The sequence below is a fragment of the Ostrinia furnacalis genome, unplaced genomic scaffold (assembly GCF_004193835.3).
Source record: "Ostrinia furnacalis isolate ACB-3 unplaced genomic scaffold, ASM419383v2 OfSCF6240, whole genome shotgun sequence".
In the NCBI taxonomy this organism is placed as follows: Eukaryota; Metazoa; Arthropoda; class Insecta; order Lepidoptera; family Crambidae; genus Ostrinia; species Ostrinia furnacalis.
The window spans coordinates 387126-413984 of NW_021136479.1; the positions used below are offsets into that span (position 1 = coordinate 387126).

At 39.9% G+C, this 26859-nt stretch overlaps 4 protein-coding genes and 1 non-coding gene across 6 annotated transcripts; 3 read left to right on the top strand and 2 right to left on the bottom strand.

Annotated features, from left to right (window-relative positions):
* Nucleotides 1–3005: 3005 nt before the first annotated feature.
* On the bottom strand, nucleotides 3006–7000 carry Fdx2 (Adrenodoxin-like protein 2, mitochondrial Ferredoxin 2). The gene is made up of 3 exons (XM_028317445.1): nucleotides 6695–7000; nucleotides 5442–5621; nucleotides 3006–3294 (listed from the first exon to the last, which is right to left on the bottom strand). Exons 1-3 carry the CDS (start codon nucleotides 6832–6834, stop codon nucleotides 3138–3140), a joined length of 477 nt encoding a protein of 158 aa, XP_028173246.1. The 5' UTR covers nucleotides 6835–7000; the 3' UTR covers nucleotides 3006–3137.
* A 269-nt stretch (nucleotides 7001–7269) lies between these two features.
* Nucleotides 7270–11387, top strand: LOC114362162 (tetratricopeptide repeat protein 1). The gene is made up of 4 exons (XM_028317450.1): nucleotides 7270–7578; nucleotides 8303–8557; nucleotides 9719–9875; nucleotides 11067–11387. Exons 1-4 carry the CDS (start codon nucleotides 7401–7403, stop codon nucleotides 11344–11346), a joined length of 870 nt encoding a protein of 289 aa, XP_028173251.1. The 5' UTR covers nucleotides 7270–7400; the 3' UTR covers nucleotides 11347–11387.
* Nucleotides 11388–12039: 652 nt separating this feature from the next.
* On the top strand, nucleotides 12040–15221 carry LOC114362163 (protamine-like). Its single transcript, XM_028317451.1, has 8 exons — nucleotides 12040–12156; nucleotides 12566–12598; nucleotides 12709–12720; nucleotides 13073–13216; nucleotides 13446–13548; nucleotides 13677–13789; nucleotides 14663–14768; nucleotides 15123–15221. The coding sequence occupies exons 2-7, from the start codon at nucleotides 12573–12575 to the stop codon at nucleotides 14763–14765; spliced, it is 501 nt and encodes a 166-aa protein (XP_028173252.1). The 5' UTR covers nucleotides 12040–12156; nucleotides 12566–12572; the 3' UTR covers nucleotides 14766–14768; nucleotides 15123–15221.
* LOC114362165 (pickpocket protein 19) lies at nucleotides 15127–26700 on the bottom strand. Of its 2 annotated transcripts, XM_028317453.1 has the most exons (13): nucleotides 26625–26700; nucleotides 25407–25487; nucleotides 25052–25211; nucleotides 22988–23182; nucleotides 22303–22430; nucleotides 21405–21501; nucleotides 20924–21040; nucleotides 20187–20255; nucleotides 19025–19115; nucleotides 17639–17783; nucleotides 16465–16568; nucleotides 15843–15973; nucleotides 15127–15532 (listed from the first exon to the last, which is right to left on the bottom strand). In XM_028317453.1, exons 1-13 carry the CDS (start codon nucleotides 26630–26632, stop codon nucleotides 15386–15388), a joined length of 1473 nt encoding a protein of 490 aa, XP_028173254.1. In that variant the 5' UTR covers nucleotides 26633–26700; the 3' UTR covers nucleotides 15127–15385. The 2 variants fall into 2 exon arrangements, with proteins under 2 accessions (XP_028173254.1, XP_028173255.1); XM_028317454.1 differs by lacking the exon at nucleotides 20187–20255.
* On the top strand, nucleotides 19585–19656 carry TRNAE-CUC (transfer RNA glutamic acid (anticodon CUC)). The gene has a single exon. It is a non-coding gene; the product is annotated as a tRNA-Glu (tRNA).
* Nucleotides 26701–26859: the final 159 nt, after the last annotated feature.

Here is a 26859-nt window from a genome sequence, read left to right on the forward strand (position 1 = left end):
TTTTTCAATCGTCAGATATCTTTTATAGTTCCATAATACTGAACTGTCCTATCGATGACATTGACAGCGTGGCGCCACCGTCAATACCGAATCGCTGGTTCCGATTCTTGCCATGTTGGAAACCATAAAGTTGAACGATGGTAGCGCCCCCCTGTCATTGAGTTTGGCGGGACAGTTCAGCGTGGGTCATCTATATCTGAAGAATAAACTTGTCATTTTGACATATTTCTCATACTAAAACTGTCAATGTGCCAAACTTATTCTTCAGTTAAAAGTTATCCGATGATTGAATACAAATACAAATACAAATACAAAATCATTTATTGTGAATCATAGGTAAAATGGTGACATGTTACATTAGGTAGTATCACTATGTTCCGCTCAAAGAGCATACAATTTGTCAGACAATAATAAAATTTGGCAGTTACATAAACTAATTAGATTTATCGTCAAAGAATTCAGATATATTATAATAACATTTATTAATTAAATAAGTCAGTAAAGTTTTTTTAAATGAATTTAGATGTTCAATTAATCTAATGTCTAATGTCTGAAAAATCAGCCCTAAAACTATAATTATTAAAATTCTTTAAAGAATTTTAAACCATTTCTTTGTTCGGTATTATAGGTATTTATGTGGTCAATCTAATATACAAATTACAATACAAATATGTATTATACATACATACATTTATTTAATTTCTATGTGAAAACTGTATACAAACAATGTTACATCTATATCCCATATTAAAGTCGCTTCACGCGTCCTCGAATCGGTGGAAAACTTTATCGAATCGAATTAAAACGAATGTCATTAAGAGCCGATTTTTCAATCGTCAGATATCTTTTATCTGAAGAATAAACTTGTCATTTTGACATATTTTCCATACTGAAACTGTCAATGTGCCAAACTTATTCTCAAGTATAAAGTTATCCGACTATTGAAAAATCAGCCCTTAGTCTAATTTGGATATTTCGTCATTATAAACACAAAATCAATAATAATACAAAGTCACTGGGTGTGTCTAAAAACTAATGTTTTTTTTTTAAATTATGTAGCACCGAATTAACTATTTTTTATAAAATAAACTTTTTAACGTCAAAGATTACGTAACAATTTTATATAAATTCACATTAAATGTATTGTCCGATCGACAGATTAATTAATCGACAGTTTAATTTTACAGATTAGAAATATGACTTATATTTAATTTTAACAAAACAACCGCGAAAATTAAATTTTTGCAATAAAATTACATAAACTTTAAAAGGTCTGGGAATAAATTAACTAAAATCAAGCCTTACTTAAGGTGTAAAAAACAAAATCGTGTTTTTATTTGGATAGGGAACAATTGGAAGCCCTTTTTCTACAGCTGCCCTTAAATATAATATTGTGCTATTATTACAATTGATTTATTACTAAAACTATGTTTGGAAATGCATGAACTATAATGTAGGTAGGTACTTATTTATTTTTTACTATTTAAAAACATAAGTAGGTCAAGGGATCGACTTTTTTGAGACGGATTTGCGTCACAACACTGGACGTGTGTCATAAATGTCGGTTTTATTTCGATAGAGTATAATCTACCTAAAAACAATGCGTTAAATTGTAAGCATCATGTTCTGTACGGCTAGCACGAAAAACTTTCGAGTTCGAATCGTTTGCGTATTCGAATCGCCATCAAAATATTTAGTACGAAAACTACAACAGCGCCCATGTGAACGTGTCGTAAAGTGAACTTAGTATGAGAAATGGTTGCACGAAACTTATTTTGAGAATCAAAACTGTCACATTATCGTTTAATTTGAAGATTTAGTAGGTATCGAATTTTGTCAAATACGCAAACGATTCGAAGACGAAAGTTGTTCATGCTAGAGGTACTGTTCACAATATTTCGACATTTTACAAACTCGCAAGTTTAGATTGTAATCTAACGGTTTTTTACAATCTTACAGACCTTACAGTGCTATAAATAAGGCAACTTCACACCCATTAAATTATTAATTTTAAACTATTATTTATAAAATTGATCTATTGTGAAACAAATTCTGATACTAACTAAATAAAAACTCTTACGTCTAAATAAAACCTACTAACTTGAAAAGGGACAGTTCAAAAGGCATTTTTTACGTCATAAATATTTTTTCTATATGCCAATTAGTTTAAAACTATTTTGAACCGTCTCTTTTTCATATTAAACTAAATGTCGGTCAAATTATAACATTTTAGGCCTATAAAACTTTTTATCATTACGAATTATATTTTTTCAATTTGTAACTACGTAATTTTACGAAATTAAGCATTCTCATACAATATGGACTACTATTGGGGCTCTTCCCAAAGGCAACATCATTTTTTGCGGAATCAAAGTTAGTCAACTAACTAAAGCCTAGTCCGTGAGCACGTAGAATCCCGTCCAATGACCCCAAGCTGCCCATCCTTGTCGCTCGCACGTAATTATGTTGCTGTCGCGCTCGCACACTCACTACGGGCGCCCGTCGCACAGTCGCGACAGCAATATAATTACGCGTGAGCGATAAGGATGGGTAGCTTGGGGTCATTGGACGGGATTCTACGTGCTCACGGACCAGGCTTTAGCACTTAACTCAGACAGTGCCCGAGGTATGGGGGCGGCCCGGGAGGGGTGACATTGACATATGTCTTTCCAGAGCATACAAATCTGTAGTTTTGCTGACGTTAGATGTTCAATTACAATAATAAGCTCGCTTCCACCTTCGGCCTGATCATCACTTACCATCAGGTGAGATACAGGCCAAGAGCTTCCTCATAAATAAATAAATAAATAGTGGATAAAAAATACACCTTTGCATGCTCCCATACATCGGGTACTGACAGAGTTATGCACGAAAGCCCGGTCTGTGAGCACGTAGAATTTTGTCCAATGACCTCAAGCTACCCATCCTTTTCGCTCGCGCGTAATTATATTGCTGTCGCGACCTAGCGACGAGCGCCCGCAGTGAGTGTGCGAGCGCGACAGCAATATAATTACGCGCGAGCGATAAGGATGGGTAGCTTGGGGTCATTGGACAAAATTCTACGTGCTCACAGACCAGACTTTACCAATACCATTAGATGATTTAAAATTACAGGCCTGTATATCTATGGTCGGTCATCAACTCCTGGCGTCGTTGATTGTCTCTGGCACCTTCACCTCCAGTCCGTCCAAGTCTTTGGTCAGCTCAATCTGGCAACCGAGGCGAGACGTGTCTGTGAGACCGTAAGCTAGATCCAGCATGTCTCTTTCTTCGTCGGTAACTTCTTCTGGTAAACTGGAAAGTATTTATAATATCGTTAAAAATTATAGCATGATGTATGATAAGTGAAGGCTCAAGGCACAAATCACAGAAACTAAAGGGAGATGTGACAAGGGGGCGGGGCTGGTGTCGCAGCAATATGCCCAAAAACAGAACACATTGCTCGTGACAGCAATGATGACAGCAGCGACGTCATAATGTAAACAGTTTACATTGCTTGCGTAATATTAAAGATTATTCGAACGTTGAGTACTGATACCACAGTGGATAATGAGCACATATATTTTTGATTACATTGTGTGTGTGAATTTCTAATGCGACACTGAGTTTCGAACTCAGCGCATTAGTTGGCTCAAGGTCACCCAAAGGGCGATGGAGCGGGCTATGCTCGGAGTTTCCCTGCGTGATCGAATCAGAAATGAGGAGATCCGTTGGAGAACCAAGGTGACCGAAATAGCCCGCAGATCTGCTAAAATCAAGTGGCAGTGGGCGGGGCACATAGCTCGTAGAGACGATGGCTGTTGGGGCAGAAAAGTTCTCGAGTGGCGACCACGGGTCGGAAGACGTAGCATGGGCAGGCCTCCTACTATGTGGACCGACGATCTGGTGAAGGTCGCGGGAAGAACCTGGATGCGGGCAGCGCAGGACCGGTCATTGTGGAAATCCTTGGGGGAGGCCTTTGTACAGAAGTGAATTTGACTGAAACGAACGATAAGTAAATAAATAGTTCTGTAATGTTTAATCAATTTTTAGCTATAGATGACCCACGCTGAACTGTCCCACCAAACTCAATGACAGGGGGGGGCGCTACCATCGTTCAACTATATGGTTTCCAACATGGCAAATATCGGAACCAGCGATCCGGTATTGACAGTGGCGCCCCACTGTCAATGTCATGCATAGGACAGTTCAGTATTTTGGAACTATAGTAGTTTTTGCGTGAAAGAGTAACAAACATCCATCCATTTTTTATTTTAATTTCTTCTTTGAGTTTCGTAACTGCATGTCCTCAAACATCATCCAAAATTACGAAAATCTAAATTGTCAAAACTTTGAATACTGAATAATGCAGTATTTACAAAATACCCTTTATTTGAAGACAATAAGTGAGAAGCCACACGGTACGGTGCGGTTGCGGCGCGGCACCGGAACGGTGTCGCAGCGTCCTGCATATAAAAATCAATGATATGCCACACGGTGCGTTCCGGCGCCGCACCGCACGCACACCGCACTTCGATTGAGCGAGACGGTGCCGTATTGCGGCGCCGCACCGCACCGTGTGGCTTCTCCCTAAGGATACTTTTTGACTTAAATAATTCAGCTAACAGATCATAAATATTTGATTCAGTTATTTATAATTCAAAAGAAAGAATACCGTTTTAGTACGTCAGTTTATGAATTATGGATGGATGTGTGTTAGGAAATAATGGAAATGCGAGCTTTTGCAGGGCCGGAATAAATCTATTTTTTTTTTATTATTTCTACTTGCCTGAAAGTAGGCCTTTATAGCTTCTCTCTATATTAAAACTCATTTATTTATGCAAGTAGGCTTTTAAAAAGCACTTTAACACATCCCAGTATTAACCCTACCACTGCTTCAGGACAATAAATGGGCCAGTGCTGAGATGAAGCATTACACTAGGATGATGAAAAGAGGCAGCAATTTTTTTTTTTCTTTGTGCAGAACAAGGCATGTATTTGACTGCAATCGCACCTTATGTTAAGTAAAATACCTGCCCTGTAAGTGCCTATTCACTCTCTATTTGTAGTTTTTAACCTCCCTTTGGTCAGAGTAGAGGGAGTATAGGCCAAATCCTTAATTTGCCAGTAATTTAGAGGGTCGTGCTCCTGCAGACTAGACTGCAGGGCTAGCAGCATGGCCCACTGTGATAAAATCGTATTGATGTTTTTTTTGTGTTTTTCTGCAATCAGTGCCAGACTATAATCAGATTTTTTTTATGCATAACAAGGCAGGTATTTGACCACAATCACACCTGATGTTAAGTGGGATGCAGTCTAGGATGGTACATATATGTGATTTGTTGAGTGCAAGACCACAAAATGTATGAGCTAATAATGTAAAATCGATAAAATGGCGCGCGATAAAAGCTTATCGCTGCGCACATCCTAGCCCTATTGATGATGACACAAAATTCATTTACCTGTCATAGTCCTTCTGTTTTAATATAACGTGACAAGTAGAGCATGTCAATGTGCCTTCACAGGCACCAAAGCCTTCGATGTTCAGGTCGTTGTTAACAACCACGTCAAGTAGTGTGTCTCCGACTTTCCCTTCTGTGTCTATCCGTTTGCCATCGTGCAGGGTGAATGACACTTTGACCCTGTAAGAAAATATTTATTTAAGAAAGAAGTTACTACTGGGATGGTGAAGTAAATGAGGACCTGTGCAATTTCTACGATAAATGGTAAAAGATTACACAGCACAGACCGAAATGGGACTTACAACCATATTCACAAAGATTCTTTAAATGAAGAAGCAAATCGAACGCACAGCGTTGAATAGGGTTCTGTGAGATCTCATAGTAATGTTTCTAAATATGGGCGTTATTGTTAGATGCCAACTTTGGGTGGCTGTGTTAGCTTAGAAAGAAGTAGGGAGTCTAAATCTTCCTTGCTATGCTTTATGTCTGGTTTAGAGGCCTCCTTTAGTGAAAATTAAAATATGTTCTAATGATAATTATGATGAATAAGTTCTAAACTATCACTCTGGATTTATCTCATACTAGCTTTCCGCCCGCGGCTTCGCCCGTGTGGAATTTTGTCTGTCACAGAAAAACTTTATCGCGCGCGTCCCTGTTTCAAAAACCGGGATAAAAACTATTCTATGTTCTTTCCCGGGACTCAAACTATCTCTATGCCAAATTTCATCAAAATCGGTTGCGAGGTTTGAGCGGGAAAGCGTAACAGACAGACAGACAGACAGAGTTACTTTCGCATTTATAATATTAGTTGGGATAGTTGGGATTAGGGGTAGGTATCATGAGTAGAATCCTATTTTAAATGGATGCCAACGATTTCAGTCACCAAAATGTAAAATGTTACTGAAGAGAGAATAAATTACTTTTAAAGATTTATTTAAGCCTGAAATTGGTTAAAATCATACATTAACTGCTTAAAAGATCACCGCAATAAGTATCAACAGAATTCAATTCAATTCAATCAAAACCAACAACTTATACCTACTTATTAGCTGATAAAGTTTATTCAACTTTTTAAAGAACTGTTAATTGATAAAAATTGCACTTTCAGGCACACTTTTTTCATGCAATTTTATGAAGAAATTTAATAACGTTTAGAAAGTTGATAAAATGATAAGTCCTACAATTCCTTGAGATATTCTGCCACATAACCTACCTACCTTACGAAATGATGAAATAGCCGAAGTTCTACTCACTTCTCGTCTTTTAACGCCAGCCTGGTGGTCGACAGCGGAGCGATGTGTCGAAAATTGTTCAAACTAGTGCCTAAATGGTTATAATTCACTAAATAACTACGCGGACTAGATAGTGTTCTGAATATACTTCTGAACAACATTTTTGTGGCTTATAACAACTTATCTGCGACGACACCGCTCAAGGACTGAGCATAAGTGTTTATTTCGCGGACACAATGGCTAAATCACAATCTTTTATGATAATTATATCAATTTTATCTATTCTAAAACGACCCTGAATTCTGTCAATTTTTTTAGGTTAACACTAGTGATGAGTTCTTTTTTGTTTTTTTTTTTTTTTTTTTTTTTTTTNCTGTAGCTTCATGGCCGCCGCCCGCACTTTTAAAATTCAATATCTTGGAAACTAATTAACGTATCGAAATAATTCTTTCACGTGTATTTTTTATTTTTAACAGAGAATACAGAAAGCTAAAAAACAAAATTAGTGAACATTCTTCATTCCGCAAAGGTATGTAAAAATATTCTTTGTATACCGGAACGTATTCTTTGTCAAGTTCTGACGTTTGAAATTTGAATGACAATTCAAAATTTAGTCTGCGATGTGTCATGGAATTTCACATTTTGCTTGTTTTATCGGCTTAATTATTTAATTTTATTTATTAATCCCTCTAATCAAGTAGCCTTATTGCTTCTACTAGTGACCATAATGTCGGAGCGGTTAAAAAGTACGGAAAACGTGTCAAATGAGGATGTAATTGAGGACCTCACGAAGGATCTAAAAGATTCGCTAAATACTCGTGAAAATCTTGATGAATTCGTTATTAGCCCTGCTAATTCGAGTTCAAATGACTCGCCAGTTCATTTGGGAGAGCCTCACAAATCAGGTAGTTAACAATTTGAAATTAATAGACGTCAAAACTATTTTTAAAACTTCGTCCAAAATCTAGCATTTTCTTCAGACAATTAACACAAATTTATGGAACCCATTGTTTAAGCAACCTTCGGAAGTTCAATGTTCAATTATTGAGAACGATTCTGGCCCTTGCTTGTAAGATAACAATTAGAAACTTGTTCTACAAATTCAGAATCAAAAATGTTAGTAGTAAATGGTATTGTTATTATTTTTTCTCTGACTACGCCCATTCTGTCTCGAAAAATTAATATTGTTGCCTAGAAATATAAAAAAAAACTAAAATTTCTAGGCATAATTATCATTTACTACATTAATTATTGTATAATTTGTATTTACAATTTACAAAAACTGAATTGAATGTAAAAAAATATATCAATCAGCAATTCTGCAGACCTAAGAATGGTGCCCAATAGGCTGGGAGCATGATCTAATCATTGAAATACAGAAGAAAGAAAAATAGTTTATTTGATTCATCAGAATGTACAGCAAGAAAACTGTCAAAGTCGTTTAAATTAGATAAAAGCATTAAGTAACAAAAAAATGTGGCATTGAGTAACAGTGTTACTAATCAGTAATTTTTTTTACCAATGGGTAACACTGTTACACAAAATGGTGTGACTCAAGAGGAACAAACGGATGAAAGGGCACACAGATGGCTATGTCTTTTAATTAACAATGTAACAATATATTTTCAGACTTTACACCATACAGCGATCACATTCCACTAGACGATGACAAGATGGAAGACGTAGATGTTGAGAAAGACGGTGACGGAGACAAAGAGAGCGACACAGACTCGATAGACGAAGAAGAATTAAAAGACACAGAACTAGACTTAACGGATGACCAGAAGGAGGAAAGAAAGATTATTGCTGAAGATTTGAAGGTTGCGGGCAATAATGCGTTCAAAGACGGCGAGTTTGAGAGGAGTATAGAGAAATATACAGAAGGTAATACTCGATTTCTGGTTTGAAAATGTTTATTTTCCAAAAATCATTTTCTTTAAAATACTAAATTAATGTTATTGCTACATAAATGCAAATGATTAACTCTTGCCTAATTAAACACTAACCCCCTTACTAATAAAAAGTTACACAGTTGTTGAACACTGTTTTAAAATGACATTTCCAATTACTAAACGTCACTTTAAAACACTGTTCAACGAGTGTGTAAGTTTTATTAGTACCTAATTAATTTTACTCACATTTTATGAAAATGGCCAAAACTCTGCTAATGCTGTACAGTACACTGAAAGAAAGAAAGATGTTTATTTGGTAACCAAGACTAAAAATTTTTAGCACATGACTGAGTGTGAATGAGTTATGAGAAGGACATCTGAAGTTTCGTTGATGTCTTGACGTCACAAAAACAACTACCATACCATACTTCAGGCGCTGACTCAGTTAAGCGTTTACCTATAGTTGCACCCTGACGATAAAACTGCAATAATGCTACATCATCATCATCATCATCATTTCAGCCACAGGACGTCCACTGCTGAACATAGGCCTCCTCCAATGACTTCCACATCGCACGGTTGGTAGCGGCCTGCATCCAGCGCCTTCCTGCTACCTTTATCAGGTCGTCGGTCCATCTTGTAGGTGGACGTCCCACACTGCGTTTTCCGGTACGCGGCCTCCATTCCAGAACCTTGCTGCTCCATCGACCGTCAGTTCTGCGTAGTATGTGCCCTGCCCTGCCCATTGCCACTTCAGCTTGCTAATCTTTCATATAATAATGCTTGATATTTAATGCTTCAACCGCCTCTGTGGTCTAGTGGTAAGACCACCTGCTTCAGACGCAAAGGTCCCGGGTTCGATTCCCAGTGGGGGCGGATTTTTCTGTTCGGTTTGGTTCGTGGTAGGGCTTGTTCTAAGTCCGCCTGGCTAGCTACCACCATCTTACCTAAGTCTGTCGCCATAACAACAATGTTAAGAACATTGTTGTGTTCCGGCAGTTAGAGGTAAGATAGCCAGTTCCTTCGTGGTTGAGGATTCCGGGTGAAGCTCGATTCCACCTTCGGCCTGATCGTCACTTACCATCGTGAGATAAAGGCCAAGAGCTTCCTCGTTATGGATTAAAAAAAAATATTGCTTTTTTAACCATTCCAGGCCTAAAGACCTGTCCGCTGCAGTACCCACAGCAAAGAGCCATCCTGTACTGCAACCGGAGCGCTGCCAAAATGAAGCTTGAGAAGTACAAGCAAGCAATCAAAGACTGCAGCAAGGCTATCGAGCTGGACGATAAATATGTTAAGGCGTATATCAGGTTAGTCGACTAATTTAACAAAGGCTGGCTCTTATTTATGACCAACGATATACACTCGACAGCAAATAAATCGCACCACCCGCGACGCGAACTTTAAAGATTTTCTTTTGACACAATAATGGTGCCCCAACAACAATATTGGTGTTATTTGGAAGCCCAATAAATATCCTTAAAGAAAAACACATTTAATATCTTAATAAATGATTAACATATTATACCATAAATGTGACTTGAAAAAAGACCTCACTTTGGGCTCACCTCTGGGGCTCTGGGATCAATTAGACTAAATTTTATGGTAATAAAACCAAATAATGATCACACATGTCCTCTTTAACAGATGGATAGCGATTAATCCCAACTTAACAGTTTTATAGCCATAAAAGTTGGCTCAAGCGTAACTATCTATTTTTTGAAGAAGTGACTCTGGATCCTTCTAAAGAAACATTTTTGGGGTAAAAACCTTTCCTATAATGAAATGAAGTTTATAACTAGGCTTTTGAATGGTACCAATATTGGTGTGAAGTGGGGATGCATACGTTTGAAAGTGCTTGTCGCGGGTGGTGCGTTTTATTTGCTGTCGAGTGTAGTTTTTAGTGACGGAGGATTAAAATAAACACCTTAATTTAAAAAAATAGCACTACTATTTTGACCTATTTTTTGGTAAACCTATAGATCGTTTATCCACGAAGACGCGCACCACCAATTTTTGGTCTCGGTCGCGCGGGGTGCAGGGAGTTTGATCCGAGCAATCCGAGCGGCATTATTGTAGTGTGCGCGTGTACCGATGACACGGTTTTATCGGAAGAATGGTGGGGCGCGTCTTCGTGGATGAAACGGTTATTATAATTTTAAAGCGTTAAGAGTTGCATTTCAAATCTCAAACTAAATTATAAACAACTTGAATTAGGCAGTTCGATCGCCTACTTCGTTGCGACGCGCGAAAACAGCAATGATTTATGACGTTTTGTTAGTTTTTTGTGAGGGTCTTTAGAGTAGGCGCACACCGTTGATTTTTCGTCGACCGATAGTTGAGTGCGGAGTGCGCACACTACGCCGATTCGATTTGGCCGATTCTTCATACAATTTAAAATCGGGCACAACTATCGGCCAACTAAAAATCAACGGTGTGCGCCTACTCTTAGTGTTACGGAAAAGCCTTGCCACTTACTATATTATCATATTTATTTACAGACGGGCACAATCATATGAACACACAGAAAAGCTGGACGAAAGTCTAGCGGACTACAAGAAAATCCTTGAACTAGATCCTTCCCACAGCGAGGCACACCGAGCCACCATTCGTCTCCCACCGTTGATAGAAGAGAAAAATGAAAAACTCAAAGCAGAAATGCTCGGAAAGCTGAAAGACTTAGGCAATATGATTCTAAAGCCGTTCGGTCTGTCAACTGAGAACTTCCAACTCGAACAAGACCCGGAGTCTAAAGGATATAAAATTAATTTTAAGCAGTAAATAGTGTATATTATGTGATATTAAATGTGTATGGATATGTATTTTGGGTGTTTGATTTGTAATTGTAGTAATTAACAAAGGTTAAGTAGAGAGCTAGTTTGCGCGGCGTGATAAGATCTTATCGATTTTAGACGTCGTATAGGTTTATCGCATAAAATCGATAAAATGGCGCGATTAAAGCATAATATGGTGGCGAGCATCCTGAGGGCCTAGTGTGAGTTTTCAGCAAACGTGCTTATGAGCGCGTCAAAAAATTACATTAAATGTATGACGAATTGTACAGCGCCCCTAGCGGGAAACGTTCAAAAACTAAACTTTTCATACATTTTTAAACGCGCTCACTAGTGAACGCGTTTGATGTAAACTCACACAGCCCACTGGGCCTACAGGTTTCGTTTTTTAGAGAAACACAACTTATACAATGTTGACTGTGGGTCTGAGTTTAAAAAAGTCCTAAACAATTTTATTTAAAAAATTTCGAAATTGAAACCGACCCCAAAAAAAGTTTTTCACTTTTTCGATAAATCGAAATACGCGGACTATGTCACGGGGCAGAAGCTAGTCTAAAAGTAAAACTATAGACAATATTAAAATACTCCTTTGATTAGTAAAAAACTCTTCTTTCACACGTCTGACAGACACAGAAGAAGAAATTTCTTTCAAAATTAGAATTTCAATGGACGTTTGGTGAAATAATTTTTAATGTGACGCTGTATTTTTTTTGTAATATTTTTTATAAATATCATTTACTATCATGAAACTCTACATTTACAGCATTAGTTCGATGAAATTATAGTGTTTTATTCAAAGGTAAGTGATATTTGACTATCTTACGAAACTACACTTACGAGATTCCATAATTTAGATGTCTGTAGGTAGTAGCGCGTAGCGCGACTCCAGCACTGTACTAGCGCGACTGTAGCGTTTGTTTTGTGACATTCCTCTCTTAAAACTCGGTTACGCGATAGATTCTGGCAAAGAAACGAAGCACAGAAGTGAGAATAGCGCAACTGTTTTTAATGATACTGTTCTCGAAACTCGATAACACGAATATTCTGTCAAAGAAACTGGTGCTACTCTGATTTATTAGTAGCGCGTCTGTAGCGCAGCTATTTTCAGATGAAGTTTAATTCTGCCACAGGTCTGTAGTAGGTAGGCCTTAATGGCAGGTCTTTATAATACATGTTACATACCTAACTTGAAATAATTCATTTTTCAGGCAGAAAATGGCAAAATGTCGTCGAAGACGAAAGTAAGTTTCTGATAATTCTAAATAGTAAACCTACATAAGTAAAATTAACAGAAAAGTTATACCTAGTAGGTACCTATCTACTCTTTCTAATAAAATCTATTTTTTTCCAGAATGTGCAAAACGTAAGTCATGGTCAAGTTAATTAAAGTAATAAATTACTTTATCAATAATGTAAAGGTGAGTTAACAAGTTACACAGTTTTGAGACCCGAAAAGGCCGGAGTGAAGCAATTTAGGAATTACAACCGGCACTTTTGTAACTTTCTTTCTTAAGCCAACGCTTGTCCTAACGTTACGCGTTAGGAATAACTAGAATTATATTAATTAATCTGTGTTTGGGGCCAATACTATTTTCTAGCTCCACACGTTGGACGAGTAGGGTTGGGACTTATGTGTAAATCCGAAAACGTCAACATGTTAGCGCCTCACGAAATTCAACGTCTGGCGCTGTTACTCATATTTTGTTTTCCTGCAGCCGCTGCCGCAGCAGGAGCGGTAGGTTCAAGCGCTGCCGCTCGGGCGACCGGCGCTACCCGGTGCGGCAGCGCTGCTGTCGCGCGCGGCGCAGCTGCGGCCGCCGCAAGAGGCGCCGCTCCGGCTGTAGAAGGCGACGCGGACGGTGAGTGAGCCCTATTCCTTCAGAAGATGTCCACAGCTGCAGTGCTAGAAGAACCTTAGTTTTCAGTCAGAATACGACCACTCATAGTCAAATCCTCATAAGACTCCCGAAGGATTTCCGCAATGAACAGTCCAACGCTTCCCAAATCTAGACGCTTCCTTTGATCTTCAACAAAACATCACTCCACCTAGTGAGAAGTCTGATTTCACTCCGATTATTTCTTGGTAAGTATAGTGGTTGCTGCTGCAGCAAGATCTAGCTCAAGCAGGGCCGACCGACCGAACTTCAGAACGACCGATACCGATACTCAGCTTTTGGTGTTAGGAGAAAACGTAGGTTTGACTTTTCCTGCTGATGGTGGTGTAGGAAGCTGCAAGAGACTCTGACAGTCACAGGCGGCGTGGGTGTTAAGAGAACGCCTTCTAGACTGTTTCTAGAATGTTCCTGGTAAGTGTTCAAGCGCTGCCGCTCGGGCGACCGGCGCTACCCGGTGCGGCAGCGCTGCTGTCGCGCGCGGCGCAGCTGCGGCCGCCGCAAGAGGCGCCGCTCCGGCTGTCGGAGGCGACGCGGACGGTGAGCGAGCCCTAGACTCTAAGCTGGACTAATTTTATTAGCCAAAAGACCGAGTACGCTGCAACCGTGGCGTTTGGTGATGCTATCACAGACGACTGTGGCTGTCGCAGACGACGCGGGCGGTGAGTGGGAGCCCGAGGCTCTGAACTGTTCCTGGTAGGACTATTCAAGCGGTTGGTGGCCACCGCAAATCATTGGCGCCTTCTAGTATGTTCCCCCTTCCTCCTACTCAGCTGGAGCTGCTGTAGCTGTAGATCCTGGCTACACAGGAGTTGCAGTGGTGGAAACGAGAGGTGGGAATAGTCCCGTTCCTCCTACTCAGCAAGGAGACCGACGCCAATACATCCAGGAGGTACCCACAACTGTGGCGAGTGGTAATATATCATGCGCGCTGAGAGAGCGCCTTAAAGATTGTTCCTGTTATGCCCGTTTTCACCATCAATCTCTAATTTTTAAGTAACCCCTATGAAAACAAAATTCCTGTTATGTGTTATCATAGGGGTCACTTAAAATTAGGGATTGATGGTGAAAGCATTAGTGTAGCATTTCCTTCCGTAGTGTAGGAGTCACAGACCACACTTGTGTGTTAGTGTAGCTAGTATTTCCTGCCACGGCAGGACGTAGATAGTTAGGCGTAGCTCTAATGGTGCGTCCACGCTGGTCATCCTGCTCACCCTGTTCATGAGTGAGCAGGATGTCGAGTTTGCCGCGCGAGCCCGCGTTCGCCCACTGTGGACGCACCATAACTATCGTAAGCAGTGTGGGTGGTAAAAGAGTGTCCTATAAACTAGACTGTTCCTAGAGTGTTTACTGCAAGCAGGAGTAGGTCGCGTAGTCGGTCTCGTAAATTAACGTTGCTCCTTTTCCCCGCAGCTACATGTGGCGCTGCCGGTCCAGATCGGGATCGTTCAAACGCTGCCGCCGCTGCGACCGCCGGTACAAGATACGCCGCCGCCGGTCCAGGTCACGGTCTTGACCGGTGAGTGTACGTTTCAGCCAAATTACGTCCACTGCTGGACAAAGGCCTCCTCCAAGAGTTCCCACAACGACTGGTCCTGCGCTACCCGCATCCTACTTCCCGTGACCTTCCATAAACTACGTTTTCTGGCTCGTGGTCGCCATTCGAGAACTTTTCTGCCCCAGCGGCCATTAGCACTACGAGCCCACTAGCACTATGTGCCCCGCCCACTGCCACATAAATATAAATAAATAATAGTTTTGCTTACTTTTTTGGTAGAAAATCTTCAGGCGATTATAAATCGGATAAAATCGAGTTCCTTCCCGAGAATAATCACAGAAAAAATCGTCTTACAATTATTATTTTTTATTTCAGGTGCGGACAGACGAAATGTGTGATAAATTATTTGTAAAATTATCAATCAGTAAACATACAAACAAATATGACTGGTATTATTTATAGATAGAATACTCTTTATTACATACACACAAAATGCACAAAACAGGCGGTCTTATCGCTAGGAAGCGATCTCTTCCAGACAACCCAGACTTAAAATATTTATTTTATAATTCATATTTTAAAATGCAAAAAAAAAAACACTTCTAAAAATGGCGCACAAAGTATTGGTTAACCTACGCCTATTTTTCAGGCATTTTCAATAATTTGTAGCTTTTTCCATATATTTTCTGGGCATCTAACAGCTGTTCATATTTTCTCTCGTTCTCCAAGATGGTGGTCAACTCCATGATTTGTTTTGCTTCATATGGAACAAAGGTTTCCACACTCTGAAAGAAATTAAAAACATCGATTTATCACTTTAGTGTGTTGTTGAAACTAATCGATTGTGTCATTTTGAAATTTTATATCGATACCAGCAGAAAGCCGGGCTAAGTTGCGCGTGATAAAATCTCTCATTTGATTTTGGACGACAACCGTATCGTATCACACGTTAACGAATTAAATCGATAAAACAGCGAAAGCGAAATCGGTAAAGCTGCTAGTCCTCGTCCTCCTGATGGGGATTTTAAAAGTAACAAGCATGCATCATGTCATGCATATAGGTGAAGTTTTCTGTCTGAAAGTAGGCAAACTTGCCTTAACATGCTCATGCTTCCGTGGTCTCCTTCCGAACAGCCCGAAGACCCTCTCCATCACAAAGTAGAACATCTCCACGAAGCTGATGAAACTGGCCCCCAAGAACAGGCCTGCTGCTCCTCCGAATGACACTGGAAAATATTAAAATAGAACTGCGCTTGCGCTTAGGTATGTATTGGGTGTTGTTGACCCTTGCATCCTTTACACTGACCACCTCGAAGATTTCTTTCTCCGCAAGAAAGACGAGGAAGAAAAATTATTTCATCATTCTCAAGAAAGAATTAGTTCATCTTTTAATAATAGATACACATTACACAAAGACTCTTGTTTACCGTTAAGCGTCAGCAGAACCCCAAAGCCAACTGGTCTAAGTATTTGAAGAGAAAATACCAAAACGCAGACCTAAAACTACTTTTTGCTGGTGCCATGGGCATGGGCAAATGAAAACTTACATGTTGCAATATTTTTGTCAGTAAAAATTTTCGAATTTGAAGAAAGCTGGCAGTCATTGGACGATTTTATCAGATTCAGATCTATTGATCTGAAGATCGTGATCTTTGGAAAATATTTTACGTCCAGTTATAACCAGCTGAATTGACGAAGACTAGCTTCAAAGACTTACCCACAAGATCCTGGAAGTAGAAGACGATCTCCCTGGTGTACCGGGTGCGCGGTGGCTGGATGGTGAAGCGGACAGTGCCCCGGGTCGAGAACGGGCCTTTACCCCTGGAAAAGGGAGGTTGCATCCTTATCATCAAGGCATTTAGATTCCACTGCAGGAGCAGGAGCATCTCTATTTACCAGAGGCATGGACTTGTAACAAACTACGCGAAAATACTCTCACCTCTGGATAGGCCAGCGATTCGTCTGGGCAGCGTGGGGATTGTAGAGCAAATCATCCGTTTGCTTCTGGTAAATTAGAGGAGGCCATGCATGATCCTGCAGTGCTAAATGATCTGATGATGATGATGATGATGATAATAGTTCAGATGCTTATTCCATTGTATCTCTGTCCATCAGTAGCTATCGTCTCTTCTCGAATACCAGTCATTTATGAAAACCGTTCTTTATCTACACCTACCCCTCCCCTGTAAATAAGCTCCTCTACATAATTACTACCTTGTTTCTTCCCAAGGGCCTTAGCCCCCCTTCCAATGGTCTTGGCGGTTTGCTTGTTGTTGCGTTTTCCTTGGAGGTTCCAATCCAGAGCCTGCTTGGGGGTGTAATCGGGACCTAAGTATAGTGCTGGGCGTGGGACGACAGGCAGTGCATGCCTGCTGGGGTGCAGGTCGGGCCTTTACCCCTAACGCCCGTATTCACAAACATTACTATGAGGTCTCACAGTGCACTTGGACGCACAGGGTGACACACGAACCAATCACAGAGCTCTCAAGCATCGTAATACGGGCGTAAGGCTGACATCTATACATCGCGATAACCCAAATGGTGTAGCCATGTATTCGCGTATACTTGGTGCTTTTTTAACAGAGTTCATTGCATAGTAGCAACACACTACAACATTCAGGCTACAGTGGATTGAAGTCTTGTAACTATGCTAAAGAGCCTTGGCTACTTGACTTAAGATCCTATGTCCCCTAGATGGGGCAGAGGGCGTCCACAAAAGTCCTCCATCGCATCCGGTCTTGAGTTTCGCGTTTAATCTCGCTCCAGCTCTTGCCGATTTTCTTCGCCAGTGCGCTGCCAAGTTTGCTTGGGGCAACCACGTTTGCGTTTTCCTTGGAGGTTCCAATCCAGAGCCTGCTTGGGGTGTGATCGGGACCTAAATGACTACTAACCATATCTCCTCGTTGCTGGCGATCTCCCGGAAGGTGGCGTCGAGGCACTGCGGGCTGCAGCTGCATTTCTGACCGCCGTTCACCTTCAGCTGCTGGGCGTGGGACGACAGGCAGTGCATACCGGCGGGGGTGCAGATCGGGCCTTCTGTTAGAAACATTGGCACAGTTGCAGAAAGGGATCAACATCATAAGTGCCACTTGTGGTCTAAACTGAATGAATATTTTTGATTTTGATTTTAAACACCACCGTAAAGTCATTCGCGCGCTGTCAACCGCGAGGCGAGGCGTTTACGTAATGGTACGGATATTGATATGGCCGCTTTATGGCCCTTCCGACCGACCATCCGTTCTATGACTATGCCATCCGAAGCTCTTTGCTCTTGGTAAATTCATTGCTAACCCTCTGCTGCCACCTTATAGTTACGCCACGGATTGTAGAGATGACGGCACGTCAACGTAACCACTGTGGGCTCTTGTGCAGTTGTAATAGGGGCGAGTTTGCAACAAAAATGGGTAGCCTGATGAGCTGTCGTTTGTACCTATAGCACAAACTACAAAACGCCTAGCTGTTGCAGCAAGGTTTAAGCGCATTAGGGCAAAGTAATTCTCAATCGATGTCGAGGCAATCGAACAATGAACTACGGAATATAAAACTTTATTGCATTCAATCAAGTCAATAACAAGGTTCAAAAGGCGAATTTAAATGCCATATCGTGAATTTTACTGCAGGAGATTATTCGAAAAAAAAGTATTGTCAAAAAAACCAAGTCTCGCAACTCAGTTGTTCTACGGTAAAAAGTTGTGAGATCCATGTAATACCAAGTCCAGGCCAGGAAATCTTTAACGTTTTACATAAATATATTGACTTGGCCATCGCACTAAATAATTTAATTTACACGTGTTTTCATGCGATGGCCAAGTCAATATATTTATGTAAAACGTTAAAGATTTCCTGGCCTGGACTTGGTATTACATGGATCTCACAACTTTTTACCGTAGAACAACTGAGTTGCGAGACTTGGTTTTTTTGACAATACTTTTTTTTCGAATAATCTCCTGCAGTAAAATTCACGATATGGCATTTAAATTCGCCTTTTGAACCTTGTTATTGACTTGATTGAATGCAATAAAGTTTTATATTCCGTAGTTCATTGTTCGATTGCCTCGACATCGATTGAGAATTACTTTGCCCTAATGCGCTTAAACCNCTTTTTTGCTCGACTTGGTGGGGGCACTGCCGTGCCCCCAGATGCGGTCTTTCTTCATCAAATGGCAAATGTTAAATCCGTTAAAAATGATACGCACTGTTAGAATTTAATTGCTGATATTATTATGACATTCTCCAGTCAACATTTTCAGATTCTTTTTTCATTCAGTATAGGTTACCTTGATGAATGTAGTAAAAAGGCTTGCAGCCACACAGCTTGATAGCCAGACGGCTCCTGCAGGCCAGGCGGCAGGTGTTGGTACTGTACACCTGGAAATATATCATCAGGTCACTTAGTCTTAAGCTTAGCCTTATTTGTTGGCCGTTTGGTGTAGTGGTTCGAAACGGACTACTATTCCGGAGGTAGCGGGTTCGATTCCCGCACAGTACAAACATTTATGTGCATGAACATATTTGTTTGTATTGGACTGGGTGTTTTCTATTAAGTATGTACTTATTTACAAAAAAAAGTATTTAAGTATGTTTATATCCGTTGTCTAGAACCCATAATAGTACAAGCTTTGCTTAGTTTGGGACTAGAAGCGCAGTGTAAAATGTCCAAGGATATTTATTTATTATTTAATTAAATAAGTTAAGTACGCGGATGCTAAGCTAAAAATACAATTGGTACACACTAATTGCTTTTATTATAAGTCGGTTAAAATAACTTCACGTCACGTCACAGAAATATCTTACATTCTGTTGTAACTGATTCATAATTTCGTCGCACCACCCAACATCCGATATGGTCTAGTGGCTAGGATACCTGGCTCTCACCCAGGAGGCTCGGGTTCGATTCCCGGTATCGGAAGAAACTTTTTATATTTTAGTTAAAAAATCTTTTTGTTTTTATTTAATTTTTTGAAGAACATAAATACATAATAAAACTATTTATTCGTCAAAGGCATTTAAGTTTTTTACTTTCAACTGTATCTTTTATATTATTTTATTGTAATCTACATAAAATAAGAACATACGCGTTCCAAATGTTAATCATTTATATTTTCCATATTTTTTTTATTTATTTACTACTTTTAATTTATGTATACTAGGTACTTTACTACTTTTAGCTACACGCTACACCCGCGACTTCTGGGTGTGTTACCTGAAATTATCTCTTCTGTTCAATTTCCTTAATTTGTCAAGGCGCAGCGGTTGGATATTTTTAATTAAAGTAACTAAATTAGCTGCACCCGCGACTTCTACGTGTAGATAATTTTCCTGAAAATCCTGAAATTATCCTTATTCTTTACAATTGTCATTTGTTTGCGGAAATGTGAAAGTTTTTAAGGATGGACAGATAGATGATGGACGGACGAATGGATAGAATGTTGTCCAAACCTTGTCTCGTTGGTGAGGAGGCTCGTCGGTGAACCGGCAGCCACGCCGGGCCGGCTTCAACGGGCGGACCTAGGTATTGAAAAATCTAATATTTCAGAAAAATTAAATAACTTTTTTAAAATGGTATTCTTTTAGATACTTACGCCCGTATTCACAAACATTACTAATAAGGTCAAACAGTGCGCGTGAACGCACAGGGTCACACATGAACCAATCAGAGCTCTATTGGACGCTGTGCGTTCAATTTGGTGCTTCATCGTTTGTGAATACGGGTGTCAATGAAGGCTTTTATAGTACTTGCCCTCACTAGTTTGTACCACTGTAGTGTGACTGTGTGAGGTCCTGTCACTCCATAATGATCGTTTCCCTTCTGTCCCATAAAAAAAACATAAGTAGAAGAGGTTAAGACAGTAGGTAGTACCAACTGGTAAGCGCTGAAGCGGTGTATAGGACTATCGCATGTGCGGTCCTGTCACTCGCAAGTGGTGCCAAATGACAAAAAACTATAGCCCTCATTACGCTTTGGATTATATAAAACTCCTAAACTCATTTTATTTTTGGAAGTAGGGTTTTAAAAACACCTTTAAACGTCCCAGTATTAACCCTACCACTGCTTCGGGACAATAAATGGGCGACTGAGAAGAAGCAGTGTAATAAACTCGACTTCATTCAATAATTTCTGTAAGAATCTTAAGAATGCTTTATTCAGCTAAAATAAATAAATAAATTCCTATTACCCCCTGTCCACAGTGCGTCTCCATGACGCTAAGTTCACTCTGCCGGTTTAGGGACGCGAACATGGTAGCCTTCATCTGGGTGATGTCCGACACGTCGTACGGAGAGTGCACGTAGAACTGGAAATAAATAAATAAATTATATTAACTTGGAAAAATCGAATTGCCAAAGGGGGAATCGAACCCACGACCTATCGCTTCCCGGGCGACTACTCTCTCACTTGAGATGCGATATTAATCTTTAAAAAATTACTAAAAGAAAATAAATTCTGAAATGAAATAAAGCGACTAGGTATGCAGCGATGGTGACCCGTAGCACAGGTTTCTGTCTTGAAACATACTTATTTCAGGCACCAGTCCCTCGCACTTTAGGTTAGAAATCCTTGGCTAAATTTCTATTGTACCTTGTACCTATTATTGTGAAGCGTAATAATAAATATTTAAGGCACAACTTCTTTGAAACTTCTTTCAGCTACTAACTTACATCAGCTTCCTTATCCAACTCCATGATGACGAAGCAGCTGAAAGAGGAGTACTTGCAGGTGATCGGGAAATTCTTCGTATCATTTGCATTGAGTTTGCTGAAACAATAATAATTTCTTGAAATATATTCCTATCACTAGCTAAAAAATGTGAAAGTTTGGATGGATGGATTTTTGTAACTCTCAATTTTATTGAATAGATTTTGATGAGATTTATAGCCTTAGGGAAAACATAGCTTAAGAACTGAACTAAAGTAGGTATAGAAAATCACGCGGGTGAAGTAAGTCACCCAGCCTCCTTGAGCAAAAGTTAAAAGGTAGATAAAATAAGTTTACATTAATTAAATCTTTTATTTCGTGGTACCAGTGGTACCTTGTTAGTACCTAGCCTACAACTGAGCATGTGTTTTAATTAACTACCAAATTACCTAGGAATTATAAAAGCTTTGTGTCAAATCACCGTGTGGTTACCGCAAAGTAGGATAAGATCACTCACCCTTCTCGAGTAAAGGCGATTAATGCCCGTTTTCACCATCAATCCCTAATTTTTACGTGTCCCCTATGCAAACAAAATTCCTGTTATTTGTTACCATAGGGATCACTTAAAAATTAGGGGTTGATGGTGAAAACAGGCATAAGACTTTTAAGATATAGATTAAGTAACTTGCCTCCCCTACCCGTCTAGCCAGCTTGGGGCGTGTAGGCAAATCCTCCATTTGCCTCTGGCACTAGACAAGGTGGTGGTGGTGCACCTGCAGTTTCGAATGACGAATCGAAAATCGAATCCGTTGGAACTCCGTACAAAAAAAGTCTTTCGACCATCTTTCGTCATTGTCACTGTCACTTTTTGCCACTTACCTACGTCTAGGGGGGCTGATGATAATGTATCAATCATCTTACATAGTGGCCACGTCATTGACTGCGATGGAGTTGGTGGCGTAGCAGGCACCAGCTTCTGTAATGACCGGGATCCATTTTGTAGGGCTGCTCTGGGACCAGGTCGTCTTCACTTGGGGGTCCGGTTGAACCTGAACAGATGTTAAGAGGTTAAAAACTAAGGGTTGTTAAGTCTGTGACAATATAAGGGTCTGCTGGCAGAACCTTTGAAGAGATGTTAAAAAATTAAAGGGATTCTTTCAAGGTAATCTTCGAATTATGGGACAAATAAGTCTTTTAAAACAGTAAACTTTTAAGAGAACGAAAAATCAGTTTTTAAATAATTACATGGGACACTATTTAGATAGGTAATTAAAAAATAAGGCCTAACTACAAGGAACATTAGAAAACATACTAGGATATAAATTAGTCATCTTCAATTCTGTTCAATCATAGAATAACCAATGATTACCACATTGGTGGTTTGGGGTCCCGTTGGCATCATTTTGGCCTGTCCCTGTACCCAGGTCTAAGGACTCCGAAAATTAAATAATGTTTACATTTTAGGTCTATCTGTCACCGTCGCTCATGCTGCTACCTCGCTTTATATAAGAGGGATGGCAACATTCGAAACTTTGGATAATTTTCAGTTTCCCCGCTGTAACCCGTGTAAGTGTCATACTTCTAAGGGTCCTACGAACGAACTTACATCAATCACCAGCTGGTACAGGTCCACATTCAAGGTCTCATCGTCCTTGAACTCCTCGTAGCCCTCCAGGTGGAACAGGTCCGAGTTGGCGACATTAGAGACGAACTTTGCATAGTAAGGGTACTTCGGATCTGACGGGTCTACGTGCCAACGCTCTGCTATGGCTGAAGGTAGTTTGGAGGGGTTCACTCTGTTCTGCAGGATAGAAAGCGAAAAGAAGTAGGTAAGGCAATTTAGATAATGTCTAGTCACCGAGCACGTAGAATTTTGTCCAATGACCCCAAGCTACCTATCCTTATCGCTCGCGCGTAATTTTATTATATTTCTGTCGCGCTCGCACACTCACTGCTGGCGCCCGTCTCACAGTCGCGACAGTAATATTTACGCGCGAGCGATATGGATAGGTAGCTTGGGGTTATTGGACAAAATTCTACGTGCTCGGCGACCAGACTTTAGTTGAACTTTACTGGACAGTTACCAAATAGGTCTACCGCTTAACTCAGACAGTGCCTGAGTTATGGAAGCGGCACGGGAGGGTGTTTTTGCGACGGTCAGACGTCAACGAGACTGTCTCCCGTGTCGTTTCTTATCTCTGGTACTGGCTGAATTTATAAGCCTAACAAGCAAAGTAAAACTAAATAAGACAGAAGAACTAAATAAAGCAAGTTTAATCGGGATATTATAAAAATGTCATGTGTGCAGCCCCCCCTGGATGTCGCTTTGAAGGAAGTAAGTCAAACTAACTGACCTAAAAAATCAGACCAGAATCTTCTACTTAGACCAGAAGCTGGGTACGTACGCCCATGCTCATAGGTTTTCCGATACCGACAGAAACAGCAAGCCAGGGATGTTAAGGCTATCCGTAACCGTAACTGAAACTTTTGGATAGTTTGGATAGTTTCGGATGTAGGCATTTTAAATAGTTTTTTGTATAGCATTATATGTAAAGGCATAAAATTCTGATTTACTTTATAATGCCATTTAGTATAAATTTTTATTTTTTAGGGTTCCGTACCTCAAAAGGAAAAAACGGAACCCGTATAGGATCACTTTGTTGTCCGTCTGTCCGTCCGTCTGTCAAGACCCTTTTTCTCAGGAACGCGTGGAGGTATGAAGCTGAAATTTATATCAATTACTCAGGTCTACTGTCCCTTGAAGCTGTGAAAAAATCAAACTTCTAAGCCAACGCAATCAAAAGATACAGCCGTTTATGCCGCAAATTTTCGACACTTGCAAGGGAATCAAAACCTACAGGGTGCTTCCCGTGAACTCAGAATCTTGAAATTTGGTACGAAGCAACGTCTTATAGCATAGATAAAGGAAAAATTACGAAAACCATAAATTTTTAGTTACATCACATAATATTTTTTTTTAAATAATTTTAAACTTACTACCCATTTCTTCATAAACGCGTAGAGGTATTAAATTGAAATTCATACCAAATACTCAGGTCTATAATACCTTTAAGCTGTAACAAAATCAAACTTCTATGTCAACGCAATCAAAAGAAACTAAACATGTCAGTCAATTTGACAACCTTTGTCGGAAACATTATTCAATGAAAATATTGTCCGAACCCTTAGTATTTCTCTTCGACAAATACATTAACACATCGTGAACCACTTTTCTTTCACGACTATAAAAATATTTTAGCAATTTAATTCACAAAATCAATTGCACACTTTAAAATAAAGTTTGTTTACACTTTGACAACAATAGACTGACATGCAAGGTGACATGTCAATGAAGTTTTCAGTTACTGTTGCCATTAAAAGAAATTAATACCATTAGTTTTCCGCAACATGGCGAGGGTTTTTATGTTCCTGGTCAGGCTATAAAGTGTGCGGCCATTAATGAACCGTGTTGGACAACTATTGCAAATTGTATTCTAAAGCATAGATATCCGTAACCGTAACCGAAATTTTCGGATATCCGAAATAAAAAAATATCCGTAACCGAAACCGGTATAATATTATTCCTATATCCGTAACCCTATCCATAACAGAAACTACATATCCGTAACATCCCTAGCAAGAACTTACAGTCATTCTTCATGTCCCTTACCCTATCGCACGTAGTGACTCCAGGCAGGCTGTACCGCCAAGTCCTGAAGTCCTTCTCCAGGGTGATGACTGTAGGATTCTCGTTGTAGCGCTGCAGCTGTCCAAGGGACACGCTCACGGCGCCCCAGATGGCTGCCGAGGTGATGACCAGCCAGAGGAGTCTGAAGAGTAAGTTAGAATTAATATGTTTGAACCAAAATAAACAATTTTTCTTTCTTTCTTTCATACAGGGTGGATAAGATATCGTAAAACTAGTTACTGATCCTGAAAGTGCTTCACAAGCTCTATCAAACGGTATACATACTAGGTTACAGGATAAACTGGATCTAGCTAAAAATTTCATGTTTCCAGTTCACCTCTCTGTCCAATGGCGATTAGGTACAGCAATATGGTTGAATCCATGGATGCTGGTCTCCAAGCAGAAGTCTCGACCACACCTGTAACAAAACACTAACCATCAGCTCCTCAGGGTAGACAAGAGGTCGGTGAATAACTATGGAAATTAGCAATTTGGGAATACTCATGCTAATGTTAACTCAGTGGTGACTGAGTTTGTTGCGGCGCCGCTTCTTCTCAGCACTTCCCAAATGTTGGTCTCGAAGCGCCGGTAGGGTAAAAAGATTATGAGACATGTAGAGGCTCCTTAAGAGCAAAATGACGATTTGTAAGAACTATATTAGTTAGTCTAAACAAATAAAGAAATTTTGACTTTGACTTTGACTTAAAATTATGTAGGAAATTTTTCACTTTATAATAATGTAGGTTACTGCATTGTTGGATGTTGGTGATTGTGAAAACGCAAATGCGAAAACTATGTGTCTAGCTAGAACCAGTTAGATGAAATGGGTTACCTACGCCATATCGAATGACAAATGATCGAAAATCAAAATATCGAATACGTTTCATCGAACGATCAAAATATCGAACGATCAAAATATCGAATGCTCAAAATATCGAACGTTCAGAATATCGAACGTTCAGAATATCGAACGATCAAAATATCGAACGATCAAAATATCGAAAGTCGATATAGACGTTTTTATTTTTCATCTACCTTCCTCGGCTCCTTGCTGAAGCGTTGTTATTGCCGTACTGCTACAATTAAATTTATATTTTTGTGTACAATACCAATATAATGTTTCATCGACATTTTTGTTCATTGCCATTACAAAGCCCTCCAAAATGAGGACTGTTTTTCTTAACTGGAAAAACAAAACTGTACGACCAAACACAACCATGCACCGGAGCCGAGCAAGGTAGATGAATTAAATAAAAACGTCTATATCGACTTTCGATATTTTGATCATTCGATATTTTGATCGTTCGATATTTTGATCATTCGATATTCTGAACGTTCGATATTTTGAGCATTCGATATTTTGATTGTTCGATATTTTGATCGTTCGATGAAACGTATTCGATATTTTGATTTTCGATCATTTGTCATTCGATATGGCGTAGGTAACAATAGTTTTTAACAAACTCTACCACTATCAAATGTGGTCCCACTGGGAATCGAACCCGGGACCTTTCGGTCTGAGGTGGTCTAGCCGGGCTTTAAAAAAAAATCAAACCTGAACATTGATTTCTCTGCCGCTCTCCTGATCCGCTGCCATTTTGATGGGGACCCTTGATAGTATCTCGATGGGTATTTAGAATACATGGATATGTTTATACCAGCATTATTTCCCCACTGTGAAAAGAACTAACGCCCGTATTCGCTTGCAAATTGGTACGTGTGTCACCCTGTGCGTCCACGCGCACTGTGGGACCTCATAGTAGCTAATGTTTTTGAATACGGGCGTTAGT

Excerpts from the sequence above, each read along its gene's own strand:
- Fdx2 (XM_028317445.1), bottom strand. The coding sequence starts at position 6,834 with ATGTTGTTCAGAAGTATATTCAGAACACTATCTAGTCCGCGTAGTTAT. Across the intron at positions 5,622-6,694 it reads CTGGCGTTAAAAGACGAGAA|GGTCAAAGTGTCATTCACCC; the intron begins GTGAGTAGAACT and ends ATTTTCTTACAG. Across the intron at positions 3,295-5,441 it reads AAACAGAAGGACTATGACAG|TTTACCAGAAGAAGTTACCG; the intron begins GTAAATGAATTT and ends AATACTTTCCAG.
- LOC114362162 (XM_028317450.1), top strand. The coding sequence starts at position 7,401 with ATGTCGGAGCGGTTAAAAAGTACGGAAAACGTGTCAAATGAGGATGTA. Across the intron at positions 7,579-8,302 it reads GGGAGAGCCTCACAAATCAG|ACTTTACACCATACAGCGAT; the intron begins GTAGTTAACAAT and ends ATATATTTTCAG. Across the intron at positions 9,876-11,066 it reads TATGTTAAGGCGTATATCAG|ACGGGCACAATCATATGAAC; the intron begins GTTAGTCGACTA and ends ATTTATTTACAG.
- LOC114362163 (XM_028317451.1), top strand. The coding sequence starts at position 12,573 with ATGGCAAAATGTCGTCGAAGACGAAA. Across the intron at positions 13,549-13,676 it reads TTTTGGTGTTAGGAGAAAAC|CGCTGCCGCTCGGGCGACCG; the intron begins GTAGGTTTGACT and ends TAAGTGTTCAAG. Across the intron at positions 13,790-14,662 it reads TGTCGGAGGCGACGCGGACG|CTACATGTGGCGCTGCCGGT; the intron begins GTGAGCGAGCCC and ends TTTTCCCCGCAG.
- LOC114362165 (XM_028317453.1), bottom strand. Across the intron at positions 25,212-25,406 it reads AATCGCCATTGGACAGAGAG|ACTCCTCTGGCTGGTCATCA; the intron begins GTGAACTGGAAA and ends CTTACTCTTCAG. Across the intron at positions 16,569-17,638 it reads GCCAGCAACGAGGAGATATG|GGGTAAAGGCCCGTTCTCGA; the intron begins GTTAGTAGTCAT and ends TCCCTTTTCCAG.